The sequence below is a fragment of the Schistosoma haematobium genome, chromosome 1 (assembly GCF_000699445.3).
Source record: "Schistosoma haematobium chromosome 1, whole genome shotgun sequence".
Lineage (NCBI taxonomy): Eukaryota > Metazoa > Platyhelminthes > Trematoda > Strigeidida > Schistosomatidae > Schistosoma > Schistosoma haematobium.
In genome coordinates this window covers 52,715,956-52,739,049 of record NC_067196.1, presented here as the reverse complement: position 1 = coordinate 52,739,049, position 23,094 = coordinate 52,715,956, and the positions used below count along the sequence as shown (strand labels likewise).

The window sequence follows — 23,094 nt, the reverse complement described above, 5'->3', positions numbered from 1 at the left end:
TTAGGCGAGGAATTATTTATATCAATCGCTTTTCAAGGGGAGCGACGTACAAATGGTCAACGTAAGTTCAGCGTCTGGTTGCTAGGTTGTGTTTTCTTTTCTTTTAGTGTTTTACTGACACATGTAAATACTTTTTGATAACTTCTTAGTTAACTGCAACAGTTCAAGAGGCGGCGGCTCGCGAAATTACGCGTATTGAGCGCATAGGAGCTCACTCACATATTCGTGGTCTGGGATTAAATGACGATCTTGAAGCCCGACAGATCTCTCAGGGCATGGTTGGCCAATGTAAGGCAAGAAGAGCAGCTGGCCTTATCTTGGGTATGATTCGTGAGGGCAAAATCGCTGGGCGTGCCATACTTCTTGCTGGTCCACCTGGTACAGGCAAGACTGCAATTGCTATGGGTATGGCTCAGGCACTTGGTCATGACACACCATTCACTGCAATGGCTGGTAGTGAAATATTCTCATTAGAAATGAGTAAGACAGAAGCTCTTACTCAAGCATTCAGAAAATCAATTGGCGTGCGGATCAAGTAAGTTATACTTTTCTTATAATATCCTCAGAGAGGAAGCCGAAATAATTGAAGGAGAAGTTGTCGAAGTCTTAATAGACCGCCCAGCAACCGGAACAGGCGCAAAAATAGGCAAATTAACGCTTAAGACAACTGAGATGGAGACAGTTTACGATCTAGGTCAAAAAATGATCGAGTCCCTAACAAAGGAAAAAGTTCAAGCTGGGTAATTTCTTACTAACTATATTCAATTTTTAGTGATGTTATTACTATTGATAAACCCTCTGGAAAAATAACAAGACTAGGTCGGTCGTTTACCAGGGCTCGAGACTACGATGCTACCGGTGGTCAAACAAAGTTTATTCAGTGTCCGGAAGGTGAATTGCAAAAACGAAAAGAAGTTGTTCATACTGTTACTTTACACGAAATCGACGTAATTAACAGCAGGACTCAGGGTTTTCTTGCCCTCTTCAGTGGAGATACCGGTGAAATAAAGTCGGAGGTTAGGGATCAAATTAATCACAAAGTAGCTGAATGGAGGGAGGAAGGAAAGGCAGAAATAGTTCCTGGTGTAAGTCACGTTTTTCACTTATAGTACTTAACAGTTATTCGTTCTTATTTCGCCAATTCGTGTTTTAACCGTTCCTAAATGCTTTCTAAATGGATAATGTACAATTCGCACATAATGTTTGAAGCATGGTGGAGGTGAGACTAATTTATGGACGAACCAATCTGGTATAAGATAACAGGTCTCGGATTAGGCGCGGAATTCGTTCATCCATTTAGTTAAATAGAGTTTTGGCATTACAGCTGATATCAGTTCGTAATAACAAACGTAAGTTGCATTCTTAACCTTAACCATCAACTGTAAACCACAATTCCAATTCCCCACACTGGTTTACAACCCTCATTTGATCCTCGTTATTAGGTGGACACTCAAAGGTCGTCCATAAATTATAGTCTTACCCCAACCGGTCAGTGATTAAGTTCTTTACCTGGTATTAACTCTCGCGACTAAAATCATTCACGGCTGTTTCCTACAGTCCGAAAAACGACCTTCCTAATTCGGCATGTTTATCAGATTTTAGTCGCGTTAATTGCTCTTTGTTTTTCTATTCAGTAGCGTATCTATTCACATATTCTTTCCCCCTTGAAGGTCCTGTTTATTGACGAAGTGCACATGTTGGATATTGAATGCTTCTCATTTCTTAATCGAGCCCTTGAATCTGACATGGCCCCTGTGTTAATTGTGGCAACAAACCGAGGTATCACAAGGTAAATTACGTTATCTTCATATCCTTCATTATTACTGACCTTATATGGCATTTGTCATTGTCACAACTCGAACCGATGTATACATGTGCTAGGTTTTACGTTGTTTATAACTAACTGACTTTCCCCATTGAATTTAAATAAGTATGTCATATACTAGTTATTACATCTGTGTAGCTCTCAGAAACAGCATGACTTTGGAAACCTGTCAGAATAAAACTGTAAACGAATTGCAATTACCATCTCTTCACTTTATCTTCAAAATGAAATAGGCTTTGTGAATGTTTTTGGTTTCACTCCATGTTTATTATTTGGACTAGTAATATTATACGACTGCCCACCTAAAGCAGTCATTAATTGTTGGGCCTATTTACTCAAAAGTGGCGGACCCTGTGGGTCAGAAAGTCTTTCTAAGTGCACTTATGATTTTGTCAAGTTTACCCCTACATAATTCATGCATCTGTCTAAAGACAATGTATAGTTGAACAATACTACAATTTCTTGAAGAGTACATTTCGATCTAGAATAGATTTTATGTTGACTTCATTTAGTTACGATGTATTTTTTTAAAGAATGTAAACAAAAGTTTGAACAATTTTGCCTCTCGCTTCTTTTCTAAGTTTTGCCTGATAGCGTCTGATGCTAATGAGTTAAATAGAATTTAGGATTTCCTCCAAGAAACCTTGATTAATCGATAACCACAGTTGTAAATTTGTTGTTTCCATAGTTTGATCTGATATAGGTATCCATACCAAGGTTGGGCTTGGTAGTTTCAAATAAATTGAGAAGAGACTTAATAATAAATATATTTTTGTTATATCCCAATGAGTAGGAAAACTGTATTTCTGACGTTTCGTGACTTCATGTATGCCACTTCTTTAGAGCAAATAAATGAGCGACATTAAATTTATTAATTGATCTGATATGATGCACTTTAGCTAACTGATTTTAAAGTTGTCGGGATTCCTCAACTGGTTGATTACTAAGAACTGAAGTTACTTATATATTCAAACACATAAATATTGGTGCAAGAAGGAACCGAATACATATACGCCACAATTCATCATTCGATTTATGAGGGATTGGATACTGGTCGGGCGCCCAAACCGAAGCAGATGGTTTTCCTAGGGATCACTTCCCGAGCCCTTGACATAAAGGTCTAATCCACAAAGCAGTGGAGCAACGTAAGGAGATGCAGTCACATGGTAGCCGGTGACCAACAATTGGTTCATACGCTATTTGTTCCTTCAGGATACTGAAGCCCATGTGCACCATTCGTTTGGAATCAGGGTTTTACAACTCCCCTAGATGGGTCCTATATATCCACCAACCTGGTTAAAGCTCCGAACAGTCGCTTTTGGTCCTCCCAATTTCGTAAAGAAAACCCCTGTCATGAAAAGGCAGAGAGTAGAACTTCCTTGATAATGTCTGTATACGCGTGATCATGTGAGCATTTTAAGATGAAGAGTGCACTCTCCCCACCCTCGATCGTACCGGGGCAAGGACTGAAGTAACGTCTATTGAATCACAACTGTTTCCCTTATAAAACCGAACACAAAGTATACAGCATTAAAATTTTAATATTACATGACCTTTGCAAACCCAATGGACCATCCCATAAATTCAGGATTTTGAATCTCATTTCTTTGTATTTGATCTCTATGTTTTATTTATATCCCTCATTGTATCGTTAGATTGGTTAGATTTCCATAACTTACTTTTCACCTTGTGTTCTTGTAAAGCTTAATAATTTAACATTACGCTATCCTGTCCTGTTTTATTCGTTCGTAATGTATCTGACTTCGTCAAATGGCACGGCAGTCTTTGATTGTCACTCTAAGTGTCTAGGTGTCTTCGTCATAGTCTTATTTACTTCCCTTGACATTGCCTTCGTTTTCTAGTGTTTTATGTAATACAGCTTGATCACTTATTTATAACTGACTATAACTCGTTGATAAGAAACTGAATCAACTTGTTCATTGCCATTTCTTTTAAAATTTTGAAGAATTCGTGGTACTAATTATCAGAGCCCACACGGAATACCTATTGATCTTCTTGATCGTCTCCTCATCATTTCAACTGACTCATATACTGACAAAGAAATCCAAGCAATTTTGAAGATTCGTTGTGAAGAAGAGGATGTTGATATTTCGGAAGACGCACTGGTCGTTCTTACTCGGATCGGTATGCAGACATCCTTACGTTATGCAATCCAACTGATAACCACTGCAAATTTGGTGTGTCGAAAACGCAAGGTAAGCTTCCTTCCTTTCCCAATAGTCGTCACTTACTGCTACTACGCGTTTTATGAATTTTTGTAATGTATGTAAATCAATTGCTTTGAGCATGTAATTATATAGCTTAAAGTGATGTATAATTTAGGGACTAAAGCCGCTCGTATAGAATATTTTCATATTTTCTGGTAACTATACACATGAATAGCGGCATTTTATCTACTAGTCTACTTAATGAATCCAAGCCACAGTTCAGAAAATTACAGTAAATTAATCTACAGTCCCACTACGTTCATCAGAACATTTAAGTTCGGAGTTTTGAGATCAGGTGTGCAGTTTAAGCCAACTTTTTTATTTTTAAACTAGGTTTTCAATACAATCAGTTTTATCTTGATTATGTTTTTCTTATTTTATCTCAGGGCTTAGAAGTCAGTAAAGAAGATATACGAAAAGTGTATTCTTTGTTTATGGATGAGGCTCGGTCGACTCTTTTTCTCAAGGAATATCAGCAAGAATTTATGTTTAATGAAATATCTGAAATACAACCTTCCAACTCAGGTTTGTTCTTTTTGTGATCTATCTTAAGCATTATAGTTATGAGATGATTCTATTTTATCTTATTGATCTTTCCTTGTTTGAATCATCACAGTCGTGCGCAAGTCACATTCTTAGTTTGTCCAAATTAATCAATAATAGCAGTTCATGTAGTCAAATTTTGATCTAGTGATTGAGTTTAAGCCTTTGCAGGAATTTTGTTTTTCCCTTCTGTAGGAACTGTAAAATATGGTCTAGCATAAGTAGAGCAAGCTCTTCTCGACTGAATTTTGATTGACAGTCGTTTATGTGCTGTCTGACTAGATTGGACAGTAAAAACTCTGAAAGATAGAGACACACGCCTTTCCCCTTCGTTGTCTCTGTCTACGCTCTCACTGATTGCAGTCAGGATGACTTGCTCGCTCCTGTTACCCTCATGAAGGTGCATAGGCTGCCCACCAGCATTCTCCATCAAACTCTGACCTGGACAATCCTTTCCACTTCCCAGTTGCTATTTATCCTTTTCATGTCTCTCCAATTCAGGATTCCATGTAAGCGCTTGCTTCGTAATGCAGTTTGGTGATTTTCGTAATGTATGTCCTATCCACTTCTAACATCTTTTCCTCATTTCCTCTTCAGATGGAAGCTGGCTTGTTCTCCACAGTAGGCTGTTGTTGATGGTGTCTGGTCAACGGACATTGAGTATCTTGTGTAGACGATTGCTCATAAACACTTGTACATTTTTGATGATGGTTGTGGTGGTTCTCCAAGTTGAAGCTCTGTACAGTAGGACTGTCTTGACGTTCGTATTGAAGATTCTGACTTTGATGTTGCTTGCGGCCAGTTGTTTCGGGTTCTATATGTTCTTCAACTGTAAGAATGTTGCCCTTGCTCTGCCAATCCTTGCCTTTACATCTGCGTCAGATCTTCCACATTTGTCGACGATACTACCCAGATACGTGAAAGTTCCTACCAGAGTTTCTCCATCAAGTGTGATTAAGTTTGTGTTCTCCGAGTTGTGACCGGTCACTCCATCTATTTTTGAATAACCGTTTATTTTTAGCAACCTTTAAAGGAAACAGATATGAAGATTCCGACTCTTTGTAAGACTATCTCAGAAAAAGATGGGACTAGTATTCGCTTTCAATTCACGGAATTAGACCGATGGGTACTCGTTTTAGATGACTGTCCTTCAGCTACCTGATATCTCCTCCACCTCTCAGGTTTAAAATACTCATTAATATAAGGCAGCGATGAGCAGCAGATCCAGATGGATCAGATCCGGAAATTCTTTAAGATCGTAGACCTATTTTAGCAGTTATATTGAAAGACATATTGACTGAAGTCAGACGACTGGGCTATTCTCAATCACTGATTGTCTAGGTATGTAAGCAAGGATAAAACCCCTCTTGTGACAAAGGAATCAATTCGACCAATGTCGTGTTTAAAATTTTAGCGTAAATAATCCAACGTTTAACTAGTCCTCATGAGGAGCAGACCGAATAAGAACGTTTCACACCTGAACGTGGATATGTAGACCAGGTTTTTTTCCTTCGTCAGGTTCTGCAACACGGGCGTATTCCCTGACATCCAATCATAGTTGTATTCCCTGACCTTAAGATAGTGTTCAAGCCCGTCGATCGTAAGGTTCTGTATCAGTATCTGTCATTAAGGCAATGTCATCAGGTGTATGAGTGGGTTCAGGCAAAGCTAGGCACATCCGAGTCTAAACATGACACCAATTCATGAAGTCATTGATAGTTGAACTAAGCCATGTAAATAAGTGTAGACTACCTGGTCGGGGTTCCACGTAATTGTCGTAACGAATAATTAGGGTTTGTTTATAATGACGCAGATGAATCCAATCTCTGACCTTCCCGTAAAATCTGAGTCTCGAAATCTTTTAACTTCTTTCCACTACTATAGGATTTGTCATGAGAATCTTATCTCGCTGTGCTTATGTAGCATAGTAACTTAAACCCAATGCACATGTATCAGGTTTTACGTTGCACATAACCAAGCAGTGACATTTTCCTCGAATAAAGTTACACTTCGGTCTTTCGTTTTGTCGTACCCAGTCATTTTGGAACTTAAATAAGCATTTTTATCAGTTCAGCTCTATTGGATCGTCGAGTTAGGAGTCTTGTCAATAACTTGAAGCATCAACCATTATTTTGAAGGATGTGATAATAACATCAGATTGGCTTATGCGATGAATCAGGTAACTATCAGGTTACTGACTGAAATGAATGTATCTTATTTCTTGAAACTACAACTATGTAGTATGTGCTAGTGCCCTAAAGCAGCAGAACCATAAATTTAGAAATATTTCGAAGCTATATTACAAACCTTCATTCCACTTAAGTATGTTTATAATCTTAATGCTTTCAATGCGTAATGACAGGTTTATCATGTTCCTTTTATGTAATTGTAGTAATGTTGTTTTTGTTCTTTCACCAGGTGACAAACTTAATGCGTGAATAATATTGACTCCGTTTTCTTTTTGAAGATAATTATGTGAACAGATATAACCCGATCCATTATTTTCAATTTTACGCAATTGTTTGTACTCTTAAAGTACGTCTTTGTTCGAAGCAAAATATATGAATTATGCATATGATTTTTTATAATTGGTGTTTGCATGAAATGGAAAAGTCTGTCCGTTAACAAAATTACTACGTGTAATGTGTCGATTTACGTTGTCTGGAGCCTTCTCTGCACGGATTCAAATAGCTCTTTTGGCGAAGGCCAAATATCAATTAAAGGATGAGTATACTGCGCGGCAGTTCGTTCTGTTCTACTTTGCGTCTGCGAAACGTGGCCATTAAGAGTTGAAGATACTCGTAAGCTACTAGTATTCGATCACAGGTGCCTTAGAAATATTGCTCGCATCTGCTGGGATCACCGGGTAAATAATAGTGATGTTAGACGTGGGGTATTAGGGGATGATGGTAAATCAATTGATGAGGTGTCGCGCATGCCTGAACACCGATTACTACGACATGCAATGCTAACCGGTTCTGGGGATGGTTGGAAGAAACTTAAGTGTGGCCAAACCAAAACGTAGCATCAATCCTTGAAGTCACTAACTTTTGGTCTTAGATGCAGACTACTTGGTTGGGGTCCGCGTGACTGTCGTAAACAATGGATGGAGACTCTAGGTGACATGGCTCAGAATCGATCACAATGGCGTCGATGTACACTCTTTGTCTTCTTTTAAACTATGAGATTAAAATTACTTTATATCTCGCTTTCTACAAACTAATTCTTTCTTTTTGTATTATATCCTTACACATAATCTTTCTTTTATATATTACTACCATTGAAGTAACTAATATGAATTTGGTGTTCATCTTGCGCTAATGAGGTATGGCAACTTAGACCGATGCATATATGTGCCTGGTCCCACGTTATAGCTGACTGTTTGTAGCCCAAAGTAGAACAAGGCGGACAGACTGATTACTGAAAGAAGTTTACGACTAGTGACCGAACGTTTGTTAATATGTCGAATACTATTGAAGAACATGGTTCATGGAGGATACACGCAACAATGTTTCGAAAAGAGATTGGCCTTCGTACGAGTTTTGAGTAGATATTATATCTGTATACATAGTCAAAAAAGACTAGAATAACTTCGGTAAAGTAAACGATGGTATTGTCCATACTAATGACTGAATCCGATCAGTCTCCGTTATCTTGTGGGGTTACTTGAATCGGAGAATATATCAAGGTTATATGGATGCTTAGTCGGAAAACCTTTTAGTCAAGGTTCTCTTATTGAAAAGGCATTCTACAAACTACGAAAACGGTATCTTGGAAAGCATAGCTAATAATCCTAAAGCAAAATGGTAGAAAATCCTATACAAGTAAAGAGTACATTACTCACAATTCCTTAACTGACACCATAGCAACTAATTTAAGCACTTCAATTTTCTAACATGTTACTTGTTCTTTACAGCTATTAATGGAGATTATCCCTGGAGGTATTTCTGTTAATTCTGAGTTACAATTCTGTATTGAACTAGAATAAAATAAATTTATACTGCTAATTAAAGTGATGGATATTAATCTGTACAACACACACTCAAATATTGGTCATACAAAATGCGACATTGGATCATCGCGATTTACTTTAGTACGATAATAAGCTTCCATCTCTTCTGCAGTAGGGGCTTTAACGTCAGCAAGTGAATTATATGGTCGTTTACGCTCGTCCATTGCAAGATATTCATCTACGGCTTTCAAACGTTCTCTTTCTTTTCTTATTGCTTCTTGAATTAGCCGTTCTTGTACTTCCTCTATACCTTCCACTGATTCTGCGGAAGAACTTGAGCTACTTTCGTTTCGCCTACGTTTGTGCTTGTTTTTAGAGGACTTTTTGAGATGATCTTTTCGTTTCTTTTTTTTATCAGCACGTTGAACACGAATACGCTCACGACGCGCTTCAGATCTCGCTAGTTCTTTATTTCTATTTTCTATGGTTTTCGTATCTGTAGGATGCTCCTCTATTTCTTCATCCGATCCAAACCTAGAACGTGATTGTTCCATGACTGTTTCCCGAAGGTGATCATTCTCGTTTATACAATCCACCATTCCTTCTTCCGAAGAATCACTACTGGAACCTGAGGATGAGCTTGAACTAGAACTTGAACCAGACTTGCTTCTGACATGCTTTCGTTTTTTGTGTTTCAAAACATTTCTATTTGTATTATTCTCCAGGTTAGCTTTATTGTCAAAGTTAGTGTCGGCATCTGTAGGCATAGGTGGTGGCTTTAGCAACGCCACAGCTGTTGGTCCATCTGGGACTTCCGGGAAACTTGTTTCTTTGCTTTTTTCTCCTAAACAGTAAGATTCCTTTATGAGCGAGTGGCAACATCGATAGCCCCATTGACCATTAAACCAATATGAGCCCCATACGCTCTGAAAAGTGACGAAAAATCAAAAAGTTTAGTTTCCAAATTGCTTTTGTTATTAACAGCATATTTGTCGGTTTACATTATAGTCAACTCCTGGAGTGGAATAAAACATATCCATATCAACACTACGCAAATAAACTGTCAAACAACTTTATTTAACATATCTCAACTAAAAATGCCCGTCAAACTTCGGCGTACACACATACGGAAAATTTACTCTTACAAGCAAGAGAAAAATGACCTGAACGACGTAAAAAAATAAAACCAAGTTGGTGTCATGTCTAATTGTATTAAATACTCCTTCATAATGAAAAATAGACTTTTCTACATAGAATACGAATCAACTAATTTTCAAAAAGAGGATTGGATTATTCTCACAACTACCGTCTATGATTACTTCGTTATAAAGACGGGGTAGATACCCAGAAAACTGGATTGCAGAAACTTTAGTGTAAACACGAAAGAATACACCACCTAGTGTCAGAGAAGGATCAGAAATCTTAGTCGAAGTTCTCAAAATGAAAAGATAAACACTTACTGTATGATTGTTGTTGAAGACATCTTCTTCATAACGAGATTTGACTGTTGGTTTTTCAGCTCCCCTGATCATACGACCAGTAGGAGAATATTCGGCATATGATTCCCACTGACCAAGTATTAATTCCTTCGGAATCGATTCCAAATGCTCGTGACCACCATAACGTTCAAGAATTTCTGCACGTACTTTGTTTTGGACATCACATTTAGCTTTGGATACTTTTTTAGCTAACAATTCCAGACGAGTTGGATCTGCCTAGTATTTTAAAAAAAACGAACCACTGAATTAGTCATTGTTGAGTATTAAGATTTAGTAATTCTAATAAGTTTCGGTCGCTAAATGAAGGATACTATACTGACAGATAGATGATATGCAGTACTCACGAGGTTGGATTTTCGATGTATGCCCTCAATGAATTGACATAAGGAAGACATGACAGCTGCCCAGTATAATACGGATTTGTACCTGATGAAATAACGTGGTTATATAGAAAATAATAAACAAGTGGTTGGAAGGTACGGATTTCGCAGGTCAGTCAGTAACAACGTAGAACTTCGTACGTGCGTACATCCGTTCGAGTTGCCACACCACATTAGCACAGAGATGCAGTGGTCGATTCAAATCCCGTAGTGGTAGAGGTAATAAGAGTATAAGCAGTAATCGGGAAGATTAGTGTTTGGAGATGTTATTTAAAGAGTATAATACAGTGAAATAAATTTGGGAAGAGAAAAAAAAGAGACAAGGAGGAATAAGATCAAAATTTGGGAGAACACAAAGAGTGTATGCACCTGCGCCATTGCAAACGATTTTGAGCCATGTCATTCAGGGTCTCTAACCATCGGTTGCTATCATCTCGTGGTCCCCAACCAGGTAGTCTACACCTACCAACATGACTCAGACCACTTGTCAGTGACTCATGAACTTGTGCCATGTTTTGGTCTGGCCGCCCCTAGCTTTCTTCCAACCTACTCCTATACCACTGAACATCGCACGTCGAGGCAGTCGGTCGTTGGGCATACGTAACACGTGTCCCAGCCATCTCAACTGATGAAGTTTCACTACTTCATCAATTGATTTGCCATCCTTACCTAGTACCCGTTTCCTAACAACTGTGTTACTTATTCGATGGTCCCAAGATATACGAGCAATATTCCGAAGACACCTATGATCAAATACTAGTAACCTACGGATATCCTCTACTCTTACCGGCCATGTTTCACTGCCATAAAGTAGGACGGAACGAACTGCTGCGCAGTAAACACGTCCTTTGGTTGATAGACGGATATCTCGCTTACGCCATAAATGACGCAAGTTGGTAAAAGCTAGTCGAGCCTTCTGTATCCGTGCTGAGATTTCGTCACACACCAGACCGCAAGGGCTGATGAGACTTCCACGATAAGTGAAGCGATCGACACGCTCAACTACTTCACTCCCTATCGTTAGTTCGGGTGTCAATGCAACCCAATCCTGAAGCAACATTTTGCATTTCGAGGGGGAGAATCGCAGGTCACTTGATTGCTCACAAAATTAAGACCCGACTTTTGGTTTAAAGTGTTAGATATTAGTCAGTTGTAACTGAAATACCCTAAGTTGCTACACCAAATCAACACAACATTCCTAACCAGCCTTGGAATTCTTATTAATGAAGTAGTGGGAGGGTCATGAAAAGCACAAATGGATATTAGCTTTGGAAATACACTTACTTGTAAATGGACATCTAAACCAAGCTTATCGTGCATCTCCCAAGCAAATACTTGTCGATCAATCATGTCCTGAACATCTCCATCATAACGAACAAAGTTATCTCCAGCAAAAGGAACTTCGGATTCAGGTTTTCCACTATTTTCGAAAGGATTACCACGCATAGCACGAGTTTTGGAGTCATAGTAGGCACTGTTAGGATCCAAGTTGAACAGATATTTAGCAGTATCTTCACGAATACGCAAATTACGGATAGACTGACGTTGTTTACTATCAAACTTTTGCCCAGGCATATCTAACTCGTCACCATATTTGTCACCATCTTCGGCATCGAAATCGCCATCGTCATCCAAACTAGGTTTTGCGGCAGAGGCTGCAGGTTCTTCCTGATAAGAAATAAAATATCGTATAGGGGCCTTTGAAATCGAAACGACAGATAATTGAAATACCAGTCATATAAATTCCACAAAAGTTTAGTTATGTTATTCTGCCAATTCCACAGCTTTTTGACGTGAGTTTTTAGACATTTCTAGTCAAACTGAAATATGATTCACAAAATGTGTCTCAACCCAAAGTAGTTAGGGCTAGGTTTTCAATTAAATATGTGCAGTTTAACTGAAAAGCAACTATTCTAATAGCAGTGATGGCCACTTTACTCAACATAGTATGAAGTCTGCATCAAAAAAATATCTACAGAAACCTCTTCTATTCTTCATATAAACCACAAATGTATGTCGGAAGATGAAAAAGTAAAATCATACAAACTCGAATGAGTTTCACAGAACAATAAACAACCCCTACAACGGCGAATAAAATGCATTAATGTTTATTTAGTTATGTCAGCCTTTCCAACCGTTCTGTGCATAGAATAAGTGCCAGATAAGGTAGAGCTCTCGTGTTTTTCTTTGGGTGAACGAGTTCTAACATATAGGGCACCTGTCAGTTGTCCGGCAAATTTCAAATATTTATTTATTTATTTACTTATTTGAACACATAAACATTGGTACAAGAGAGCGCCAATATATGTGCGCCACACAAAACAATGAGAATTCGAAGAGAAATAGAAAACAAAACTAAGGAGCGCAAAAGATAAAGAGAACAATAACGAAGAGATTGGTGTAAGGTAGTGTGGTAGTAACGAGGTACAATCAGAAGAAATCTTTCAGGTAAGGGAGACACAACCACTTTTTATGAAGAAAGTAAAAGAAGATTACAGCAGGATCGCCACTGGCTTCTATTCTGAGCCATATCTGATAACGTCTCTAGCCACTGTGTAGCACCATCTCTCAGACCCCAACCAGGGAGTCGTGAAGGTCCGACAGAAGCCAGTCCTTTTCAGCTTTCTTTCATACCACGACACCATGTCATGCACTGACCACCTCTCCGCTTCTTCCAACCAGTCCCAGAGTCGGTAAATACTGCACGACGTGGAATTCTCTGGGACGACGTTCGTAGAACATGTCCAAGCCACTGAAGTCGGTGTTTCAAGATGGTGACACCAATTGCATTATCATCTCTGTGCCCGAACACACGATGCCGAACCTCTGCATTACTGACATAGTGTTGCCACTGAATGTCAGCAATCCTTCGGAGACAGCGATGATCGAACACAGAGAGTCGTCTAACGTCCTCAACTCGGAGAGACCAGGTTTCACAAGAATAGAGCAAAACTGCTCTCACCGACGCGTTGTAGATCCGACCTTTTACAGCCAGACTAACATCACGAAGGCGCCAAAGGTGGCCCAGATTGGCATAAGCCGCTCTGGCTTTCACTATTCGTGCATTGATCTCATCACTCACACCCCCACCAGCACTCATGCAGCTACCTAGATACACGAACTTCTCGACTACTTCTATCTGCTCACCATCCAGGGTGAGTACAGCATTAGAATCCTGCGTCTTGCACTTCGAAGGTGCAGAGCACATACCATACCTACGGACACTGATTGTCAACTGATTAAGTGCGGATTGCATGCCTTGGACATTATCGTACAGTAAGACAATATCGTCCGCATACTCAAGGTCGAGAAGTCTTTCTCCAGGCAACAGATCCACACCACCATTACTTACATTCATCAGAGCTGTTTCTAGAATGTCATCGATGGCAAAGTTGAAGAGGAATGGTGAGATTGGGCAACCCTGCCTAACCCCACTGCTCGAATGGAACGATGGAGAAAGGTGGTTGTATGCCCTCACTCTGCCTGAGGTGTTTGTATATAGGGCTTTTAGGATGTTAATAAACTTCTCAGGCACACCCTTCTTCAATAGACAATCCCAGACAACAGCCCTGTCCAACGAATCGAAGGCAGCCCTGATGTCAAGAAACACTACGATTGTTGGCCTTTGATAAGTATGGCGGTGTTCTAACATTTGGCGGAGGGTGAAGATATGATCAATACATCCTCGACCAGAACGAAACCCAGCCTGCTCCTCGCGAGTCAATCTTTCTCGGGTTTTGAACAACCTACGAAGTATGACGGAAGCCAATAGCTTGGACGCAATCGGAAGTAGACTTATCCCCGATAGTTGTTGCAGGAACGACGTGAACCCTTTTTAAAGATAGGGACAACTATCGACTCATTCCATGATGTTGGTACACTCTCTAGTTCCCAAACCTTTGTAAACAACGTCGTCAATTCCTTAGTCAGAAAGTCACCACCATCTTTAAAAAGAGCCGGAGATAAGTCATCTGGGCCAGGTGATTTGTAACGCTTCAAGAGTTGGAGTTCCTTGCGGACTTCCGCCTCATTCGGTGGATCAGTCGTCACCGGCCATGGAGGGCAGGACAGTCTGACTGATGCTGCCGGAGCAGCAGGCCAGTTGAACTGCCCTTCAAAAAATTCTGCCCATCGTCCAAGACGTCGATGGATGTTAGTGATTGGCATCCCATCATCCTCGCAGATTGTTTCACTCACACCAGACTTCTTGCTGCCAGTGGCTCGGATGAGCTGGAAGAGCTTCCGTTAGTTACCAGATGCAGCTGCTGCTTCCAACTCATTAGCACGCTTCGACCACCAGGCTTCTCGGTCCTTACGCAAGCTTTGCCCAATTTCATTACGTAACATCCTTCGTTTATGGTCAAACTCACGGTCACCCGGAGTAGACCGACGGGCTTCAATGAGTTGTAAGGAACCAGAAGAAACCCACTGCTTAAAAGCGAGACGTTTCGCAAACCCACAACTGACTGTTCCCGCCATTTTCATGGCGTCATGCAATTGCAACCAATGCTCATCTATACTTTTCGGTGGAATGGTAGCTAGCCTAGAAACTAGCTCGGTTCGATACTTACTTGCAACAGAAGTTGCAACCAGCTTGCTAACATCAATCTTTTGGTGGTGGCACTTCGTTGTCCACTGAAAAGTAAGGCAAGATTGGCGCAGACCAATGCATGGTCAGAGTCCAGATAGGTACTCCAAAAGGAGCGGCAGTCTTGTACACAACCACGCCAGCGGTAGCTGATCGCGATGTGATCAATCTGAGTCCAGGCTTGAGATGCAGAGGGAGGACGTCAGGTGGCACATCGGCGATGACTGTGCCGAAAGTTAGTGTTAGCCAGAAACAGGTTGTGGTCTGTGCAAAGTTGCAGTAGACGGTCCCCGTTATCTGACCTACGACCAACGAGTCCCCATCGGCCACCTAAACGACTCTCTTCTGTGCCTAGACGCCCGACCTGAGCATTCAAGTCTCCAGCTAGTACTACAATATCTGTCGAACGCACTTTCTGGAGAAGAACAGATAACTGGTGGTAAAACTCATCCTTGATTGCATCCGGGCTGCAATCTGTCGGGGCATAGGCGGAGATGACGAAAAGACATCGTTTCTCACGCCGATTTATTCTCACTTTGATGGAACTCTCTAATCTAACAGCACATAGCCGACTGTTAATGGGGATCCAATCGACTAGTGCTGCCTCAGCTCTAGCGCTTAGTGCGACACCAACGCCAGCAAGACCAGATGAAGATGCCACAGGGTCCCCGGATAAGCGCACGTAAAACAAGCTTTTCGAAGCGACAGATGGAGATCAAATTTGTAGTACTTCGCCTACCTACAACCATATCCATCGTGACATTCACCACTTACCCTACTAACAGCTTTCATGCCAAAACAATCTGCAACAGAAGAAACTGGAATCTACACAGTTAAACCTCTACATACTTAAATGTGTTTTTGATAAACGATAGCAGACCACGTAAAAAAGGGACGAGGAGCAACTTCTTTAGGTGCACCAACTTAACGACGAAGTTTAACACTGCTCCATAAACGGTAAATGATTCAGTTACAGAATATAATAGCATGGCTAGTTAGTTATCAGCCCTGTGTATTCATATTGACAAAGTTATTGATCATATGTTGTCACTACATCTTTTTCACTACTTCCTCACCTTCGTACATGCCAAGCAGATAAACGCCTCCCATACCTTTGTATTCGCCTTATTACTTTCCTCTAACCTTTAGATGGCTACCCAGAGTTCCTGGGACATTAAATTTTCGAATGCTTTATGCTGTTTTTGTTGAGATCATGAATCGACCTATGTTAGACGGCCATTGACAACCTGGAAGCACTGGACGGCCGTTTAGTCCCAGTATGGGACTTCTCATCAGTGCGCATTCACCGATACCACACACAAGACTCGAACTCAGGACCTTCGGTTTCGCGCGGATGCTTAACCTCTAAACCAGTGGGCCGACATTCAACGGTGGTGATGTCTAAATTCAAATAATTCCGCGTGTGAAATCGGGGATGTACATTGCTGAGTAGTCCCATACTAGGAAGAAACGGTCGACCAGTGCTTTCAGGTTTCCAGTGGTCGTCTAACATTGTTCAGTCCATGATATCAATGAAAACCCAGCAATCTCCACAACCCCATACTTTATGGTGTAATCACCTATTTTTTAAATAGACTACTATATCTGCTAATACATTATAAATAAGATTGTACAGCTTCAACAAATGACACTATTAAATTTTTATTACTTCTTTGATTACAAAATGAATTTTTAAGTAGAAACAAACTGTAGCATGAACGAGAAAAACACGCTCAAGTCGTTAGAAACGAAAATTAGCCGCAGACTTAAACATCTATTTTTATTTGCGAGCAAACGTTATAGACACGTTTCCATCACATAATACACATGATTTAGAAAGTACAACTAGGATTTTGTATTTATCTCTGTCTGCAAACTCTTAAGCATATGCGGTTTGTTCTGTCAAAATATAGCAAAAAAAATTAGAAATTGAATGAAACAACATATAAGGACATTTCAGAATCTAGCATCCAACGCAAGACAAAAAGTACGCCAATCGGTACCATAGTTAACGATTCTGAGCGAAGTCATTCAATGCATTCAATCACTGGTTATGATAATCGCATGGACCCCGACCACGTAGCCTGCATCTACTTACATGGCTTATTCCAATTGTCAATGATTTCATGGACTGGTGCTACGTCGTGGGTTACTCACGTATTCTAAGTTAGCAAGTGAATCTCCTGGTATGAGGTCAACTGAAAAGCTAAATAACCAGAGAGTTATCTCTGAATGTTTATGAAAAAGCTAAATGAAGGAAGTAGACAGTCTTGACGAACAACACGAGGTTGATAATTCTAATGGTAGTTCGCCACACGTCCTAATTCGGCCAGTAGTGTTCGAGTAGAGAGTCTGCATGAAGGTCGATGCACTTCTTTGGTACACCTTTTAATGACAGACACTGACAGAACTTTTCGATCAACGGGGTTGAACGCCATTTTAAGGTCAGGGGAAACAACTACGGTCGGACGTTGGAAAACATGTCTATGTTCCAAAAACTTGAAGATGAATTATTTTATCCATAAGCCTGGAAAAATATAGATATTTAGTTTACCCATTTAATAATTAGGATATATACAGAAAAAACAATACTCACTTGCCCACCACTTCCTTCTGTTGCCTTAGCTAATTTTTCTTCCAATTTTTTTGCTTTGGCTATTTTTCTTGCTTCCTCCAGTCTCTGGTACTCTTCAAATATTCTTTTATGTTCCGATGGATCATATCCATTCCATCGATCACGTTTACCTTCATAGTCCAAATCTAAGGTTACTTGCTGGCACTCATCTCCAGCAATATCAAGACCAGTATATTTCGCACCAACCTAAAAACCAAGAGGTGCATTTAATGCGATATATGTATTTAGTTGCAGTATCGTATTTCATAACAGCCGGCTTTGTAGTAGCAAACTTGTATGTAGCTATAAGTGTTAGGTTCTGTAATTAGTGATGCTAAGTGTAGTCACTTAAGGTAACCAATCACAAAAATGTAGATATCATTACCAAGATTTGAGTTGATAATTTCACATAAATTGAGCAATCACAGAAATGTTTAAAATACATCAATAATCGAATCCTAACAAACCTAGGATTTACTTAATCTTCTACGGTCATCTTTCAAGTCAAATTGGGGCCCCCAAACGCCCTGGTACGGCCGAGAGTGGGGAGAGTCCGCTCTCCCTCTCGAAATGCTCTCACACGGCCACGCGTATATAGCCTCTGCCAGGGAAGTCCTACTCACTGCCTTCTCGTGGCGGGGGTGTTGTTTACGAAAATGAGAGGACGAAAAGCGAATGTCCGGCGCTTTAACCGGATTCAAAACCAATGGTGCACATGGGCTCCAGTATCCTGCGGGAACAAATGGCGTATGAACCAATCGTTGGTCACCGGCTACCATGAGACTGCATCTCCTTACGATGCTCCACTGCCTTGTGGATCAGACCATTAGGTCAAAGGCTCGGGGAGTGGCCCCTTAAGAAAACCACCTGCTTCGGTCTGGGCACCCGGGCAGTATCATAGCCCTTACACATATCGAATGAGATTTGTGTGGCACACATGTATTTGGTGCCTCTTTGTACCATTATCTATGTGTTGAAATAAAAGAAATAAAAGAAAAAAATTGGGGCAAAAAATGAATAAAAATGGACTAAATCATTTACCGGGTACTAATGTATGAACCACAGTCTGAGTTTGAGGGTTGATGATACTACCCGGTGGCTTAAGTCAAAGTATGTGAAGCGGGGTTCGAACCTGGAAATAAGTGGCTGAAAGTCTAATACCTTAACCACACAAGATGCAGCAAACTGTTACACAAAAGAACAAATTACCTACCTTATGGGTGGTTTAGGTTGACTAACGACAGTTGAACTTCTAGTATTTGTGTTGGCATTTAGTTTATCGCCAAGACACTGGGGCTGATTAGAACCGAAGGAAAGTGTAGTAAACGTTCACAGTTATTTCATCTCCTGAGCTTAGAAAGGTCCTGGTTTCTTGTAAATGTAGCGATGAAGTAAGCTAAACAAAATGCTATCTACATCTATTGAAGTTTGCCATTTTGATCAAAAGCATTAAGTGAAAGTGGCACAATATGCGACTCCACCGATAATATTATCAGTGCCAAAATAACCACTAAATGATAAATGCTTTCTCTGAATAATACCAAACTTATTTACTTATGCATGTACCACCTCGTGGAGGAGCATAGGCCAACGACCATGGTTCTCCAGCCAACTCTGTCTCGGGAAGTCCTTTCTGGTTGTCTGCTTTCAGCTGTTTATCCTTTTGATATCGGTTCCCAATCCCCGACACAATGTATTCTTCGGTTTTCGTCTTTTCCTTTTCCATTCAGGATTCCAAGTTAGAGCTTACCTCGTGATGCAGTCTGATGATTTCCGCAATGTATTTCTCTTTCTGACTCCCAATTCAGCCGGAAGATCGTTTGTTCTCTGTAATAATAGGTTGATGCCATTGGTATTCGGCCAACGAACATTGATAATCTTGCGTAGATAAGTGTTATAACAGAACAAACCAGATTCCAGTTGAATAGGGAGTCAGAAAGAGAAATACATTGCGGAAATCATCAGACTGCATCACGAGGTAAGCTCTAACTTGGAATCCTGAATGGAAAAGGAAAAGACGAAAACCAAAGGATACATTGTGTCGGGGATTGGGAACCGATATCAAAAGGATAAACAGCTGAAATCAAACAACCAGAAAGGATTTCCCGAGACAGAGTTGGCTGGAGAACCATGGTCGTTGGCCTATGCTCCTCAACGAGGTGTTACATGAGTAGGTTAGTAAGCAAATGAATCTGACTAATTGTTTGGGGGAGTGATTTTCATTGAGAGGCTTATATAATGTAGTGAAATCACAAAATTTGATGACAGCAGAAAGGTTGAAAATATTTTGAGATGACTAGGCCAAGCTAACGTGAATTCTTAAAGACATTTACAAGCAGCGGGAAATAATAAACCAATGTCCACATAATCTCAACCGACAAAATAACTAGAGAGCGGAATAAACTAAGTATTATCTTTAAAAAGAAATCACAATGATGAATTAATACCCACGTATGGATTCCATAATAATAACACCTTTGGATAGTCATCTAACTTATTATCATCTTGGTCTGATAGTTCCGAACCTTTGAGCCGACTCCTGCGTAACCCAGCAAAGCAAACGTACGTAGTCTATACTTGGGAATCCTAAACGCGTCTTACGCGCCTGAAATGGTATACATATGTAGCATCAACCGCGTTGCCATACTAATTTAGTACTGTACGACTAATGAAAATGTCACTTTAGAAGTTCCAATTTGAGAGAAATATTTCAAAAATATTTGTGGTAAATACTATTGTATGTCTTCCATTTTTAGGTGTCGTACATCTTTCGGCTTAGTGCAACGGGACAAGGGACGAAACCTTACTGGTTCTGTTGCACGAACGATGAATTGTTTTCTTCCCTGGATGGATTGTAACAAATTCATAAGACAATACAAAAAGCGATTGCACATCAAATCTCTCTTACGGCAGGTGTCAGTATAGAGGATCAGTAGTTCAGTGATCAAAAAGTTTGACTTCCAGCCAAAGGTTTGCAAATCCAAACTTGGAGTCTTCTGAATCCATAATAAAAAGATAAAAGAAGTGATATGACCTATATGACAATGGTGTAGCCTTAGATACTGTTATGGGACAATTTAAATTCGAGGGTTAGATAGACTGCGTGAAAACTGAAGCGAAGAGTAGTTCAGTAAAGGCTTACCTGAACCTTAGTACGTGATAATAGTGACAAAAATGACCATCATATTAATTACATAACGTGACGCTCCCATGCATCAGTTCTAGATAATTAGGATTCGATTGCTATAGACAGAGAATTGCGTTGGTTTCACTCTACCTTACCGCCCGAATTCACTACAGAAACTCAGTATATACTGATTAACTATCGAAAGTTTTCATATGGAAGTAAGACTAGGATAAGAACTAGAAACCAAAACGATATCAACAAACTACTTATGATACCAAATACCTACTTTTCGAGGACGCTCAAGACAATCTTTACGCTTGTGTGACATGGATCCACAATTTCCACAAGCTCCATCTCGGTAGAATGTAACCTTTTGTTTGATTTGGGGCAGTCCCCTTTTGTACCAAACATTGAGAGCATTAGAACCCTTCATTTTGCCAGAGGTGTCCTCACGTTTTTTTTCATCTTGTATCCGTTGATGCCGCAAAGTCGGATGCAGGGCACCATAATACCATGGAGCTTGCATAATGTACTGTGGAATATGAGGATTAATGTCCCGTCCTTCCTCATCCTTCATTGCAGGCATCACGGCCAGTTTTCTGGCCTCTTCAAGTTCCTTCATCTTCCTATAGTCATCTTTGCTTCTCTTTTTTTCATCACCTGCGTCATCACTTTTGATGCGTTGAAGAAGAGAAGGCGGAAAGTTGGGTACGAACGACATTGCCCACTATTGTAACGGGCACTCTAAAGTACCCGCGTACGAGTTATACATTTCAATCTTCAATTCACGATCTTTGCCAAAGTAAATTAACAAATTGTTTATATCACAGTATTTAGCTCTGAAATTGTCCTCGTTCAAATGGATAAACGATTTTTAATACGCTTTTTAAAATCTGGAGAACCCCTTAAACAATATCAGACAGTCAGATTCAGATTTGTGTAGTAAGGACAGAGAGCCTTCGGCCTATGTTATTCCTCTTCTATTATGCTCGTGCGCGTGTTCAGTCTTCTCTTGAAAGAGTCTATTAAAGATGCGGACACCACTGCTTCGGGCAGCAGGTTCCGAGTATTGATGACTCGGTGTGAAAACCTGTATGCCAAGGGTATTTTATTCGTCCTTGGCTTTTCCACTCGCCTGCGATGTCCTATGAGATGTCCCGATCTAGCAGAAAGAAAAGAAGATAATAAGTTAGGTCCAACATCATTTCTCGGTATTCAGGGCATCAAAATTAGATCTCCCCTTAATCTGCGATAGGACGGAGTAAAGAGGTTGTAGCGGTATATAAATCCCCAAAATAAATAGCTCTGTAAGTTTTTGACATTGGATGTTAACCACATGTTTTAATGGGCTCACCTAGCTGAAGGCGCTCGGTCATGCATCCGCACCAGATCACGAGTGGGAACGCCGTCCTCAACATCTACTGCAATCGTTAGCCAGATTAGATCAGACGATTCTCGATATATTGATAGTCATCAAATATATCTTCCACTCTCCTCGATTCTGTCTTTTGATTTCACTTGTTGGATACGAGTTATATTAAGTGTTACTGGTAGAAGCGTTGTCAAGCACTGAATACTTGTGGCATCTTCATTACTTAGAAGCAAGAGTAACCCAGGGTAGTTTCATAATTTCATTAGATTATTTCGTACTATAATTATGATGCGTGATAACATTTCGTAGTTGCTTTCACGTAAAGTAGGCATATATCCTGTCACTGCCGTCAAGTTTTAGTTGAAATCATGTACATTTATGACTCGTTAGTCGACATTCTGTGGTAAAACATATTGCATGTACACGAGCACGCTTAGTCCATGTCCTAAGTACACACGTTGTTGTACTTAATATGTCACTTAACGCTAGGTAATAAGCTCTTTGTATTAGCCTTTTACGAAATGGCCACGTTATTTGAACCCTCTAAACTTTAGTCACATTGGTGGTTACCATTTTAAATAATGTTTACTATACTCCTTGTATTTGTTATTATTTCACACGGTAAATCATAGCTCGATTTCCTTATTATACGACAGTCATTTAATTCCATTTTCGGTTTATTTATATGCAGTGCGGGTTTGGAAAGTATCTGAACGTCCTCAAAAATTCTTCACGAACCCAACCATAGTTTTCGTATATGTTTTTATTCACACATCCAACTGCTACGCTAATAATACCTAAACGAACGTTCGGTGCAACTGTCAGTATACGTAAGAACGATGTTATTTAGTTTTGACTTTGTAACACATCCTAACTGTTGTAGTTATTCTACTTCGACGTCGTACTTTATTTCATGAAGCATTGTTTCCTCGTGGCTATTATCTAACAGATGATTTCGGTACATAA

General features: G+C 40.0%; 2 protein-coding genes across 6 annotated transcripts; one reads left to right on the top strand and one right to left on the bottom strand.

Moving 5' to 3' along the window:
- The first annotated feature begins 30 nt into the window (after positions 1–30).
- Positions 31–7,174, top strand: RUVBL2_1 (RuvB-like 2). 4 transcript variants are annotated; one of them, XM_051209038.1, is made up of 8 exons: positions 31–123; positions 163–535; positions 567–740; positions 773–1,085; positions 1,671–1,789; positions 3,792–4,041; positions 4,440–4,578; positions 7,015–7,174. In XM_051209038.1, exons 2-8 carry the CDS (start codon positions 276–278, stop codon positions 7,032–7,034), a joined length of 1,275 nt encoding a protein of 424 aa, XP_051074460.1. In that variant the 5' UTR covers positions 31–123; positions 163–275; the 3' UTR covers positions 7,035–7,174. The 4 variants fall into 4 exon arrangements, with proteins under 4 accessions (XP_051074460.1, XP_051074458.1, XP_051074457.1 ...); XM_051209036.1 differs by having other exon boundaries at positions 31–61; positions 150–740; XM_051209035.1 differs by adding an exon at positions 1,120–1,349 and having other exon boundaries at positions 31–740.
- Positions 7,175–8,570: 1,396 nt separating this feature from the next.
- On the bottom strand, positions 8,571–21,594 carry SLU7 (mRNA splicing protein). Of its 2 annotated transcripts, XM_051209033.1 has the most exons (5): positions 21,043–21,594; positions 17,612–17,836; positions 11,712–12,095; positions 10,009–10,263; positions 8,571–9,474 (listed from the first exon to the last, which is right to left on the bottom strand). In XM_051209033.1, exons 1-5 carry the CDS (start codon positions 21,475–21,477, stop codon positions 8,650–8,652), a joined length of 2,124 nt encoding a protein of 707 aa, XP_051074455.1. In that variant the 5' UTR covers positions 21,478–21,594; the 3' UTR covers positions 8,571–8,649. The 2 variants fall into 2 exon arrangements, with proteins under 2 accessions (XP_051074455.1, XP_051074456.1); XM_051209034.1 differs by lacking the exons at positions 8,571–9,474; positions 17,612–17,836; positions 21,043–21,594 and adding an exon at positions 9,831–9,969 and having other exon boundaries at positions 10,009–12,851.
- Between the last annotated feature and the right edge of the window lie 1,500 nt (positions 21,595–23,094).